Source organism: Gorilla gorilla, chromosome 10, assembly GCF_029281585.2.
Source record: "Gorilla gorilla gorilla isolate KB3781 chromosome 10, NHGRI_mGorGor1-v2.1_pri, whole genome shotgun sequence".
NCBI classification, from domain to species: domain Eukaryota; kingdom Metazoa; phylum Chordata; class Mammalia; order Primates; family Hominidae; genus Gorilla; species Gorilla gorilla.
In genome coordinates, this window is record NC_073234.2 from 25,486,527 (window position 1) to 25,499,949 (window position 13,423).

Genomic DNA, 13,423 nt, shown 5'->3' on the forward strand with positions numbered 1-13,423 from the left:
TACGACTAGTGTTTTATATTACCCCTTACATTTTCAGCAAATCTTTTCTCAGAGATTGTGTTTTTTAAAAGATGTGCTCCCTATTTTACTGCACAGAAAGCCAAGAACTCTTATCCTATCTCTGGGTACTGACAAGTTGTGTGACTTTAGGCAACCACCATTACAGCCTGGACTCCTGGGCTTCAATTTACTCACTCAGGGAAAGATCTCTCTCTCTCTCTCTCTCTCTCTCTTTCTCTCTCTGTCTCTCCCTTCTCTCATCTGCAGTATGTCCCAGACACAAACTTCTGAAAGCAGCAAGAGAACTACCCTGATATTTTACTAATGCTATGTATCTGTCTCCCTCACTGGCTTATAAGCAGTTCAAAAGCAGGCACTGGCCGGGTGCGGTGGCTCATGCTTGTAATCTCAGCACTTTGGGAGGCCAAGATGGGCAAATCACTTGAGTCCAGGAGTTCTAAACAAGACTGGGCAACACATCATAATCCTGTCTTTCCAAAAAAGACAAAAAATTAGCTGCATGTAGTGGTACACGCCTGTAGTCCGAGCTACTCAGAAGGCTGAGGTGAGAGGAGAGCTTGAGCCTGGGAGGCAGAGGTTTCAGTGAGCAGAGCTTGCACCACTGCACTCCAGCCCATGCAACAGAACAAGACCCTATTTCAAAAAACAATCAAACGAACACACACACACACACACACACACACACACACACACACAAACAAAATGAGGATGCACTATTGTTCAAATATCTTCAGGCATCCTCCTGCAAACACAGTATCCAGTACAAAGCAGAAGTTTGATTAATATTTGATGGACCAAATTCTTGAGCTCTATCACTCAAGCAAAATATCTTTGTTAAATGCCTTTCCCATAAAATATCCTGAAGGCTTACAGTTCAGAAGTGAAAGGGGTTCCATCCATCCACAGCCAGGCCTTGCCACTGTCAGGGCGCAAAAGCCCTGTCCAATAAGAATAGAAAAACTCAGAGTAGCTCTGAGACGCGGCAAATTCCTGTGAAAAGCACATAAGAAAAGCTTTAGCTTTGGTGGCATGATTACTCACATGTACAGACATGCATGGGCCAGCCAGCACTTTTCTCAAAGCACACACAAGTCCTGCTTCACATAGATGCTCATATGCTTAAGAGAAAAAGCATCTATGCTGAGGCCAGTCAGAAATTTGTCCAGGTTTAATAACTTATTTTGTCTTAGTAAATATGGAACACATGTCGATATTCTGAAAGCGGAAATCACATCAACCAAGATTTGTTCCTGACCCTTGGCTTTTAAGGCACAGAATTAAACATTAATGTTGACATAAAAATATGAGGGAAAGACTAACAAAGAGATGCAGAATGATTCTGGGACATGGAAGAATATGGACGGAAAAGTGCAGGAATGAGGTAGTAACCGTTATAAATACCTGGGAAAGGAAGAAAAAAAGTAAAAGAAAAATTTGCAAGGATGATTTATGTCTTAGACTAAGAAGAGAAGAAAGAAATTTTTAAATTTCTATCTATAAATATTTATGCGCACACATGTGTATAGTCCTATACATGGTAATCCTTTTCCCAATATCCATATTTAACATATGTTTACATTTTAAAAGATGTTTACTTACTTCTATCTAGTCTCACTCTGCACTCCTAATAGATATTTTTGGAGGATTGGTGGCGACAGGGTCTCACCCTGTTGCCCAGGCTGGAGTGCAGTGGCACGATCATAGCTCACTGCAGCCTCAACCTCCCCAGGCTCAGTGCACTCCTAATATTTTAACATAGAAATTATCTAAATATTTATTATAATTATCCATTTAAATAATGAGTTTCTCAAGGCCATACACTTTGTTTCATTGTTACATCCAAAACCCCTCAGATAATTAATAAAATATACTGATTTAATGAGAGATTATTGAAAATATAAATGAAGCTATTACCAAGCAATAGTCATAGAGTGAACATGTGAAAATAACTGTAGTTGAAAATATTTATTCCAATTAAATGGGCGGGTGCCTTCAAATTAAAAGTTTTGAAAGCAAATCATATGAAAAAGATTTAAATATATACAAATATATGAAGTTCATGATAGAAAATAACTACATAGGTTCAACAAGAAAATTTCCTACCACATGATATAATATAGTTCAGTTTTATACCTGAGTTTGCAGTGTATGCTGGAGGCAGAGGAATCAAAGAGAATAAGAAAAATTAGGAGGGTTTATGCTAGGGCACACTGTCTTAGTCAAAGAAATTGCCTCGCTTTCTGCCTAAATTAAGCCATCGAGAAAGGGTTATAAAATATTAGTAGCTGAGAAAAATTACAGAGGTTCTTTCATCACAGATTTCAGGAGGTAGGTAGAAATTAAGAAGTAATTAGAATGATGTTAAGAATTTGTGTAGTGAGCTGAGCATTTAATTCAATTAAATAACCCTTTGTTGATAACCTACTCTTCATCAAGAAAAATCTCTGCTAAATTCTAGAGAAACAATGATAAATAAGCAACGGCCATACTATTTGAGAACTTCAATTCAAAAGCAATAATAAATATGAGAGAAAGGGGAATAATCATATTTTAATTATGTACTTTAATTGCATGTACTAACTCAATATATGTCAACTTGTAGTTTTATTGTCACATTTGCCTTGACCAGTCTATCCTAGGCTGTAAACTTCTGGAAAGCAAGATATACATTTGCAGATTATGGTAATAACTTAGTTAAATATTTTCCACTTAAAAGCTTTGCCACTTTTAGAATGGAAGAGCAGGCAGCCCTATTTTCATGTTTCTGACATTGCATCAATATTATTCCTTTTCTACCCAAATCAAAACAGGAAAGAAGTTAAGACATTCTAACTTTGTTCCCTGAGAGGGGAGTTTAAAGTGATATTGCTCATCTTCCTAAGGTGTGTGTATTTGTGGAGAACACAACTCCTTCTATCTACTTCAGGGGACCGTTCAAAGCAGTAGGAATAAGACTCAGGCCCTGATTGAAACAGGTTTGAAAACCTGTGGACCGATATTCTTGATCCTTAGAGTCTTCTTGCCTAACGCTTTTAAGGCCTCTTTTTGAAATCCTTCAAACATTGAAAAGCCTCAGAATCTTACCAGGTCTTCTTGTTTGTTTATCTTCAGCATGGTAGAGTTTTCACTAAGGCAGAAATATTTACAGTCCTCCCAACTTTTGCTGTCTTTATAGAACTGGTAGCAATTGTCTCCATGCCATTTCCATTGTTCTGTACAAGGGCTGCACCTGTGTGCTTGGAAAAAAGCCAATTTTGTTGTTATTTTCTGCATGAGTCTGTCTTGCTCCTCTCTTGAAATTATATAGTATTTGATGTCCTAAGAAAGAATTAACTCTTCCTCAATATTTAATTAATTACCCAGGCAATGATAACTACAATGTTTACTGGATACCTACTAACTGCCAGGAATTATAACTGGTCCTAAGTATGTTGTAGAAATTAAAACAGACACTAATTGCTTATGTGGAATCTAGTAATAAATGATTAGAACTTTCTTGCCACTTGCCTATGAAATTCAGCACATGAAGAGAATATTCAATTTCGCAAAGCATTCAAATGTACAGAAACTCCAACTGCATTGTGTTTAGGAAATAAAGTTTCTATAATGTTCTCAAAATTATCTTACATAATAGTAAAATAAGTTTTAAAAAATACAGTATATACCAATATGATGTGGAGTCTTTTTAAGGAAAAAAATACTGAGGCAAGCCTGAAGTTAGAATGCTGAATCTCCATGTGTCACAAATTAAATTGGGCATCCAGGCCAGAGAAGTATGGGTAGTGATCGCAAATATAGGTGCCAAGCCCTGAGAGCTGTAGTTTTAACCCTATGTGGATACATGACCTTGGGTCAGTTAGAGTTAGGAACCTAATCCAGTCCCTTGTGGGTTTGTAGTGGGATGAGAACCCAAGTCATATCTATAACAATTTCTTTATTTTAAAAGCGATCTAGTTAACATGTTAAAATCTCAGTGGCTAATACACAGGTAGGTATTATATTATTGTTTACATCTTCTTGTAAATTTGAAATATTTCATGAAGTAAAACAAAATTTAAATAAATAAATAACTTAGAAGGATATCTTTGTCATGTTATGAAAAACTTGCTGTGGAGCTCAATAGCTTTTGCACTCTCTCAGACAGGTCGGCTTGCTTCAGAATTCTACCAGGAGAAATGTAACAACCTGGAGAGACTCAAGCAAAAATGCAGGAAGCCTCAGACGTTCTAAAACACAGAACAAGAATGGGAATGATGCTTACCTAAAAGGATTATTGTGAAGAGTAAATACGTAAAAAACAGAGTCCAGTTTTTGCAGAGACTTACGCATAAAAAGCATTTAATAAAGGTCCGTTTCAACTATGGTCCCTGTCGTTGTGAGAACTTAGGTGGGTGATATGTGCTTGGAGTGCTGTGCTGAAAAAGATTATGAAGCAGCAACTGGACTCAGCAAGGAGAATCTTGGTTCATTCTGCTCTGGATTCAGTAAATAAAAACTATGTAACTGCAATTTTGGTACAGTGTATTAATACCTCATTCCCGTCTCACATACAATGTTTTCTTAAATACCTTCAATCTTCAGATATGATAAGTGACCCTCTATGTGCTCTATGTAAAAACAAGTCCCCTACTTGTAGGGGAATTAATAGAGAAATTTTCAATGAATGTTTAGGAGGAAGCAAGGGACAATTAGATCAAAAGGTGAGAGACTAAAGGACTGAGAGCCTTACGTGAAATAGGTAGTGATACTATGTAACTAAAGAGACAGAGATAGAGAAACTTCTTTACTTTCTTAACTTCAACTACCTAATATTTGATATACTATTACTTAAACCATTGGAGGAGGAAAATAGAATACAGATTAGAAGAAATTCATTTCTCTCTATATACATATAGATATAGGTATAGACATAGATATAGATAGATATACAGATACACATACCCTCCATTCCAGCCTAGACAACAGAGTGAGACCCTGTTTTCCCCACCTCTCTGCTCCCCCCAAAAATATATATTTTTAAAGGAGAAAAATGCATATTTTTGGCCAGAAAAATGGGTGGACTGAAAATGAACTGTTCTCAAATGTTTTGTCCATGGCATATACACCTAGGAAAAATAAAATACTAATTTCTAAACGGAACATGTACACCTTCTATGAACTCTCTTTACCTATAAATTACCATTTTTATATGATATAGTGCAATAAATGTTTATAGATATTTAGGATCAATAAACAATAATGTTCATATTAGCAAGGCCAATAACCCCAGGACGGGCATTCCATTTCATAAATACATGAAAATATGTCATCCAAAAAAAAAAGGCTAATTGTCTTTTTTTTTCTTATAGTCCTTTCTCTCTCCATTTCTCCTTTATTTCTGCTGTGTTTCGGACAAAAGGAATGTAAGTCTGTTTATATGTCTGGCCCAGAATTTTTTCCTCATATATCTAACTCCCCAAACAGCATTCCTGGTTTCTAATTTTCCCCTTGTAGCCAGAGAATTCTTCCTCCTTTCACTCGATCACATCTCTATGCTTCTAGTTGTTCTGCCCCCAAATTCTGGAGCTGTTTTTGAATCTTTCATTTCTCACACATCAATTTATATCCCATCATGCCATCACTTCCACAAACAATATCCTAGTTAGAAGAACCATCATATTTCTCCTAGATTTTAGTAATAGCCATCTCTTATCTGATTTCTCTGTTGCTATTCTTTCCTCTTCCAGTCTAACTTTAACAGAATGTAGATTAAGCCTTTAAAAACTTATGCCAGATCATGTATTTCCTCTGCTCAAAACCCCATAATTAATCCTCATCTGCTCAAAATAGTAGCCAAATCTCTCACAAAGGCACCTAATGCTGTACATTATCTCTACCTAGCCTCCTGTTACTCTTCCACTCCAACCGCATGAGCTCCTCATTATTCCTGGAATATGCAGATACATTCATGTTTTAAGGCTCTTTTGTTTCCTGTTTTACCTTAAAGCTTATTATTTCTCTATATTACACGGCTAACTCCCTCAACTTTTCAAGTCTTTGCTACCATATAATCATCTTAATTCAGGATTTACGACAGCTCTATTTAAAGTAGCAACAGACTACCCTGGAATTCCTTATCCTTCTTGCCTTGTTTACCTTCGTTTCTCATCGGATTGATTAATCTCTCATACATTGTATTTAGGTTGGCCGATCATTACTGTATACCTGGGACCTAGAGTTTCCCAGAATGTGGGACTTTTAGTACTAAAATAAGGAATGTTGGGGGCCAACTTGGAAATGCTGGTTGATATAGTTTGAACATTTGTCCCCTCCAAATCTCATATTGGAATTTGATCCTCAGTGCTGGAGGTGGGGCCTAATGGGAAGTGTCTCGGTCAGGGAAGCAGATCCCTTATGAACAGCTCAGTGAGTTCTCGCTCTATGAGTCCCAGGAGAACTGAGTGTTAAAAAGAGCCTGGCATGTCTCTCCCCAATCTCTTGCCTCCTGGACTCTTGTCATGTTACCTGCTGCACTTTCCCCCATGTGTGGAAGCTGCCTGAGGCTCTCAGAAGAAGCAGATGCTGGCACCATGTTTCTTGTATAGTCTGCAGAATCATTAACCAAATAAAACTCTTTTCTGTATAAATTACCCAGGCTCAGGTACTCCTTTATAGCAACACAAACAGACAAAGACATTAGTCATCTTATTTTATGTTTTTCAATATACTTACTTCTACTACCCCACTACAGTAAGTGGTCCATGAGAGTAGACATCCTGTGTGTTTTGTCAGATATGCATCAGTAGGCATTCAGTAAATACTCCAACCACACTGGTAGCAGTACGAACTAAATGCATAAATATCACTTCAGTGGGTGGATGGATGGATGGATAATGGGTAAGATGAGGGTAAGAAATAAAAAGTAGCAGATTAAAACTGAGAACTGACATCTAACCAAAAATATGTAAGAATTTTTTATGAGAAGCAGCATTAATATATTTGCATTTAGATTTTATATTTAAATTAAATGTAACTTATTTGCATAGCTTCTCTTTTTGTTTGTTTTTATATACCTAAATAAAAATTTGAAAGACCATTTGTGTTAGGAAAATCTCGGTTACCTTAAAAAAAATTTTTTTTTAGCCAAGTGCAATGGCTCATGCCTGTAATCCCAGCAGTTGGGAGGCTGAGGCAGGCAGATCACTTGAGGCCAGAGTTCAAGACCAGCCTGGGCAACATGGAAAAACCCCGTTTCTACTTAAAATATACAAAAATTAGCCAGATATGGTGGTGCATGCCTGTAATCCCAGCTACCCAAGAGGAGGTATGAGAATCGCTTGAACCCAGGAGATGGAGGACGCAGGGAGCCGAGATCATGCCACTGCACTCCAGTCTAGGTGACAGAGCGAGACTCTGTCTTAAAAAAAAAATTAAAAATAAAAGTAAAAATAAAAATAAAAATAATTTTTGAGATAGTATCTTACTATATTGCCTGGGCTGGTCTTGATCTCCTCAGCTCAATCTCCTAGCCTCAGCCTGTCAAGTAGTGGATTATCTTTTTGAAGATATGGCAACCAACAAAGGAAAGTATGCACACTGGGCTTTGTTGGAAAAATTTGTAAATAAGTGCTGGGCACGGTAGTTTACGCTTATAATCCTAGCACTTTGGGAGGCCGGGGCAGGGGGAACACCTGAGGTTGGGAGTTCAAGACCAGCCTGCCCAACACAGTGAAAACCCATCTCTACTAAAAATACAAGAAAAAATTAGCTGGGTGCAGTGGTGCACACCTGTAGTCCCAGCTACTCAGGAGGCTGAGGCAGGAGAATTGCTTAAACCTGGGAGGAGAAAGTTGCAGCAAGCCGAGATCGTGTCACTGCCTTCCAGCCTAGGCAACAGAGTGAGACTCCATCTCCCCACACCCCCAAAAAAAGGAAAAAGAAAAATTAGTAAATAAGGGCATTATGACCATTGAGGTCATTCGTTATGTAGGAAAGAATCACTTAGAGAAGTAAAACTGTGCCTATTAATATTTTCTCCTGCATAGCCATGCAATCAGGATGTCTGTTTCAGGTGGGAAGTGGTGTGTGTATAGTAGATGAGGAGACTTTGCCCTCCTTCAGAGTTCCTAAAAGAGAAATAAAAAGTGGAAACCTGAACATGTATGCCATTTCCTAAGTAAGCATGATAAAGAGAGCAGAAGAGAGAGCTGACCTGAATAAAGTGGATTATCACAAAACCTGAAAAGAATAGCAGAATAGGAATACACATGCACTCACACTGAAGCGATGCTCCTAGACTTCTCCAGCAGTAATTTTATCAATGGTGGTTCACCTACCATTGGCACTGTCATCATCTGTGGTCCTTATTAAACTACATATTTTTGATACCCAGCCAAGTTATCCTGAATTAAAATAACTTGAATTTGATTCAGGTTATCTGCATTTTCAGACTAGTCCCTGTATGTTGTTTAAGATTTGAGAACTATAGTTATGAGTTTGCTTACTTCTTACTAGGAAAGAATTTGTAAGAACATTTGCCGAGGTAAATTGAGACATACCCCTGTATTTTCTTTACCTGTAGTCTTATTTTGGTTATTCTTAGTTAATTGTTTTTATTGTTTTAAAATGTCTGCATTTGAAGAGTCCCTTGATGTATGGTATCACAGACACATATGAATCACATGATCCCAACAACTGATCATGATCTTGAAGCCCAAACCCTTTTTCAGTTTGCCAGACCTCTAGTTAAATAATACTTGACTCTCACTTTCACCGGCAGGAAATCCATCTCTCTGTTTCCAGACAACATGGGGACAGAGTGACCAGGCCACACTTACCTCCAGCTTTGTTATACAGCTCACGACAGAGTTTTTCAGCCACATGCTGCAGACTTCCTGCAAGCTTTATATTCTGGACTTGAAGAGATTGCAACTCTTGGGACGCATTTCCTAATCTTTCTTCCATTTGAGAAATGGTGTCTTGACCAGTATTGGAGAGCTGGTAGTACTGAAAAACTAACCCAAATGACCAAGTCAGACTGGACAGCTTATTTCTATGTTTTATTTCCATTTTCTGCTTATGGGGAAGACAAAACAGTATATTTTTTAGTATCTCAGGCTCTGAGTTCTCATATTGCCTATATTCAAGTTTGGACTCTAGTACATATATGAGAAGTTGTATCACCTTGGGCAAATTAATTTCTTTAAGTCTGTCTAAAAATGTGAAGTCATGGGGAGAAAATGGCGGCTAAGAGGGCTAAGATAGAGCTCCCATTTGGACAATAGAACAGGGTGAGGAGACTCACACTGTGAACTTTTCCTCCAAGAACCACCTCAGGAACATAACAGGAAAATTGAAAGAATGCACAGATCCTTTGAAAGAAGCAACTCAATACTGAAAATTCTGTAAGACAGCCAAAAATGTGTGAAGTGGGGAAAACCCACCTCTGAACACACTTCCCTAATGGGGAACCTGAAAATCTGGGTTACATGAGAAGGATTTAACCTCACCTGGAGCAGAAATGGATGTAGGGAGCCAAATATAAAACATATGCAAAATATAAAAGTAGAAGAAGCAGAGGGAAGAGTCCTGTAGGCACTCCCATTCTCCATCTCAAGCCCAGGGAAGCCATCCCTGACTTTGTCTCACAGGGGTCCTTGGACAAGGCAGCCAGTGGAATTAAAGAGGAGACACAGGATGAAAGAAGCTTCCAAATGAATTTTGTAATAATTTCAACTGGATATGAATTTTCTTAAGCAGAATCCAGGGGGCAAAGAGGAACTGCTACAGACATCAGCACAGGAACTGTGACAGATGGTGTGGGAAGGTGGGGAGGGGCGTGGCCTGAAAACCTGCTTGCTTTCTCAGTGGGAAGGGTTGTAGCCTGAGGCAAGTTCAGAGCCCCAGGCATGAGCTGCCAGGATATAAACTTCGTGGTGTTGGTGGGGCATGGGAGGAGCAAGACTTGCATCACCAGCTATGTGGGAGCTGGGTAAGGCCTATCACTGCCAGCTTTCTCCCACTTCCCTGGTGACCTGTATGTCACAGCAGAGGCAGCCATAAAATCCTGAGAACCAACCCCCATCCCCCACAGGATTCATGACAAGCCCCGTCCAAGGAGAGTGGGAGCTCAGACCTGCCTAACCCTGATCCCATCTGATGTTTTTTCTCTACGCACCCTGGTACCCAAACACAAAAGACATAAACTTGGGAGCTGTATGGCCCCGCCCATCACCTGAGAAACCTGAATACTCATCCTGGCAAACTTAGAACAAGCTTACATCCCCTGTCTACTACTGCAGCTGGTGCTCTCTTTAAAGCACCACCTCCTGGCTGGAGGCCAACCAACTCAAACCATTAGAGTAACTCAAGACAGAATAACCCTGCTCCAAGGAGGGAGAAGACAACAGCTAATTCCACTGCCTGCAACATCCTGGCTAACCAGAGGTCCTGAGTGCATCCATCTGACAACTTCACTGCTAGCATAACCAGCATTCAAGAAAACCAGCACACTAAACAGCACACTAAACATATCTACAACCAAGGACTCTCACACAGTCTACTTCACCTCCTTGCCAACTTCACCAGAGCAGGTGCTGGTATCCACAGATGGGAGACCAGAAGATGGATCATATCACAGGACTCTGCAGACATTCCCCAGCAGCAGCCTGGAGCCTGGTAGCACCTCTGGGTGGCTAGACCCAGAAGAGAATAACAATCACTGCAGTCTGGCTCTAAGGAAGCCCTAGACCTAGGGGAAGGGGGAGAGCACAACATCAAGGGATCACCCCATGGGATGAAAGAATCTGAACAGCAGCCTGTGTGTTCCAGATCTTTTCACTGAAATACCCAATAGACCCAAATGACAAGGAAACAGAAAAATAATTCTGGTAATATGACAAAACAGGATTCTATAGCACCACCAAAAGGTAACACTAGCTCCCCAGCAAAGGATCCAAACCAAGAAGAAATCTTTGAATTGCCAGATAAAGAATTCAGAAGGTTGATTATTAAGTTACTCAAGGAGATACCAAAGAAAAGTGAAAACCAACTTAAGAAACTTATTTATGGTTTTCTTTCTTTCTTTTTGAGAGAGAATCTCACTCTGTTGCCCAGGCTGGAACGCAGTAGTGTGATCTTGGCTCACTGCAAACTCTGCCTCCCAGGTTCAAGTGATTCTCCTGCCTCAGCCTCTCAAGTGGCTGGGATTACAGGTGTCCACCACCATGTCTCTCTAATTTTTATATTTTTTGTAGAGATGGGGTTTCACCATGTTGGCCAGGCTGGTCTTGAACTCCTGACCTCAGGAGATCTGCCCTCCTCAGCCTCCCAAAATGCTGGGGTTACAGGCATGAACCACCATGTCCGGCCTAAACAAATTTTAAAAAACAATATAGGATATGGATTAAAAAAATTATCCAGAGAAATAAATATCGTAAAGAAAAAACAATCCCAACTTCTGGAAATGAAAGACACACTTAGAGAAATAGAAAATGCAGTAGAAGGTTTCAACAATAGACTAGAACAAGGAGAAGAGAGAACTTCAGAGCTTGAAGACAAGGCTTTTGAATTACCCCAATCTGACAAAGACAAAGATAATAGAAAAAAAAAAATGAACAAAGTCTCCAAGTGAGTTGGAGTTATAGTAAATGGCCAAACCTAAGAATAATTGTTTCTGAGGAAGAAGAGAAATCTAGAAGTTTGGAAAACTTATTTGAGGGGATAAACCAGGAAAACACCCATGGTCTTCCTAGAGATCTAGACATCCAAACACTAGAAGCTCAGGATGTAAGGGCGATCTGGCTGCGATATCTGTCACCCCATTGATTGCCAGTGTTGATTCAGTGGATCTGGCTGGCTAGGTGTGTGTCCCCTTCCTCCCTCACTGTTCCATGTGCATCCCTCCTGAAGCTGTGCACTCGGTCGAAGAGCACGACCACACCCGATAGAGGAGGACCAGTCTGGTCAAGGGTATATGTGTAGCTGCACTCTCCTGCTAGAACCTCCAAACAATCTCTCAAATACTAGAAGCTCAAAAAACACCTGAGAAATTCATTGAAAAAGATTGTCGCCTAGGTAAATATTCATTATGTTATCTAAAGTCAAGATGAAGGAGAGAATCTTAAAAGTTGTAAGACAGGCCAGGTGCAGTGGCTCAAGTCTGTAATTCCAGCACGTTGGGAGGCCAAGGTGGGAAGATCACGAGGTCAGGAGATTAAGACCATCCTGGCTAACACGGTGAAACCCTGTCTCTACTAAAAATACAAAAAATTAGCCAGGCGTGGTGGCAGGCGCCTGTAGTCCCAGCTACTCAGAATGCTGAGGCAGGAGAATGGCATGAACCTGGGAGGCGGAGCTTGCAGTGAACCGAGATCGTGCCACTGCACTCCAGCCTAGGCGACAGAGTGAGACTCTGTATCAAAAAAAAAAAAAAAAAAGAAAGAAAAGAAAATGTTGTAAGACAGAAACATCAGGTAATCTATAATGAACACTTACCAGATTAATAGCTGACATCATCAGAAACCCTACAAGGCAGAAAGGATTGGGGTCCTATTTTTACCCTCCTCAAACAAAATTTTGTCAGCCAAGAATTTTGTATCCAGTGAAACTGAGATTCATAAATGAAAGAGAGATAATGTTTTTTTCAGAGAAACAAATGCTGCAAGAATTTGCCACTACCAAGACAGAGCTACAAGAAATGCTAAAAGGAGTGCTAAATCTTGAAACAGAATCTCAAAATACACCAAAATAGAATCTCCTGAAAGCATAAATCTCACAGGACCTATAAGACAATAACACACACGCACACACACACACACACACATACACACACACACACACACAATAAAACAAGGTATTCAGGCAAGAACTAGCATAATGAATAGAACAGTACTGCACATCTCAATACTAACACTGAATGTAAATGGCCTAAATGCTCCACTTAAAAGATAAAGATGACAGAATGGATTTCACCAATCAAGTATCTGCTGTCTTCAAAAGACTCACCTAACACATAAGGACTCACATAAACTTAAGGTAAAGAGGTGGGAAAAGATATTCCACGCAAATGGAAAACAAAAATGAGCCGGAGTAGCTATTCTTTTATCAGACAAAACAGACATTAAAGCAAAAACAGTAAAAAAAAAAAAAAAAAAAAGACAAAGACGGACATTATAAACATTATATAGTGATAAAAGGAATAGTCCAACAGGAAAGTATCACAACCCTAAATATATATGCACTTAACACTGGAGATCCCAAATTTATAAAACAATTACTACTAGACCTAAAAAAATGAGATAGACAGCAACACAATAATAGTGGGGGACTCCAATACTCCACTGACAGCACTAGACAGGTCTTGAAGACAGAAAGTCAACAATGAAGAAGAAAGAAAGAAACAGTGGACTTAAAACTATATCCT

The 13,423-nt window shown here is 39.3% G+C and overlaps 1 protein-coding gene across 2 annotated transcripts in view; it reads right to left on the bottom strand.

Moving 5' to 3' along the window:
- The window catches only part of CLEC1A (C-type lectin domain family 1 member A), a 28,567-nt gene that overhangs the window by 1,952 nt on the left and 13,192 nt on the right, over nucleotides 1-13,423 (bottom strand). For both annotated transcript variants that reach the window (XM_004052692.5, XM_019037776.4), the window contains exons 3-5: nucleotides 8,838-9,014; nucleotides 3,106-3,257; nucleotides 893-1,011 (exon numbers count right to left, since the gene is read on the bottom strand). In XM_004052692.5, the coding sequence (XP_004052740.1) occupies nucleotides 893-1,011; nucleotides 3,106-3,257; nucleotides 8,838-9,014 (448 nt within the window). The remainder of the gene's footprint in view (nucleotides 1-892; nucleotides 1,012-3,105; nucleotides 3,258-8,837; nucleotides 9,015-13,423) is intronic.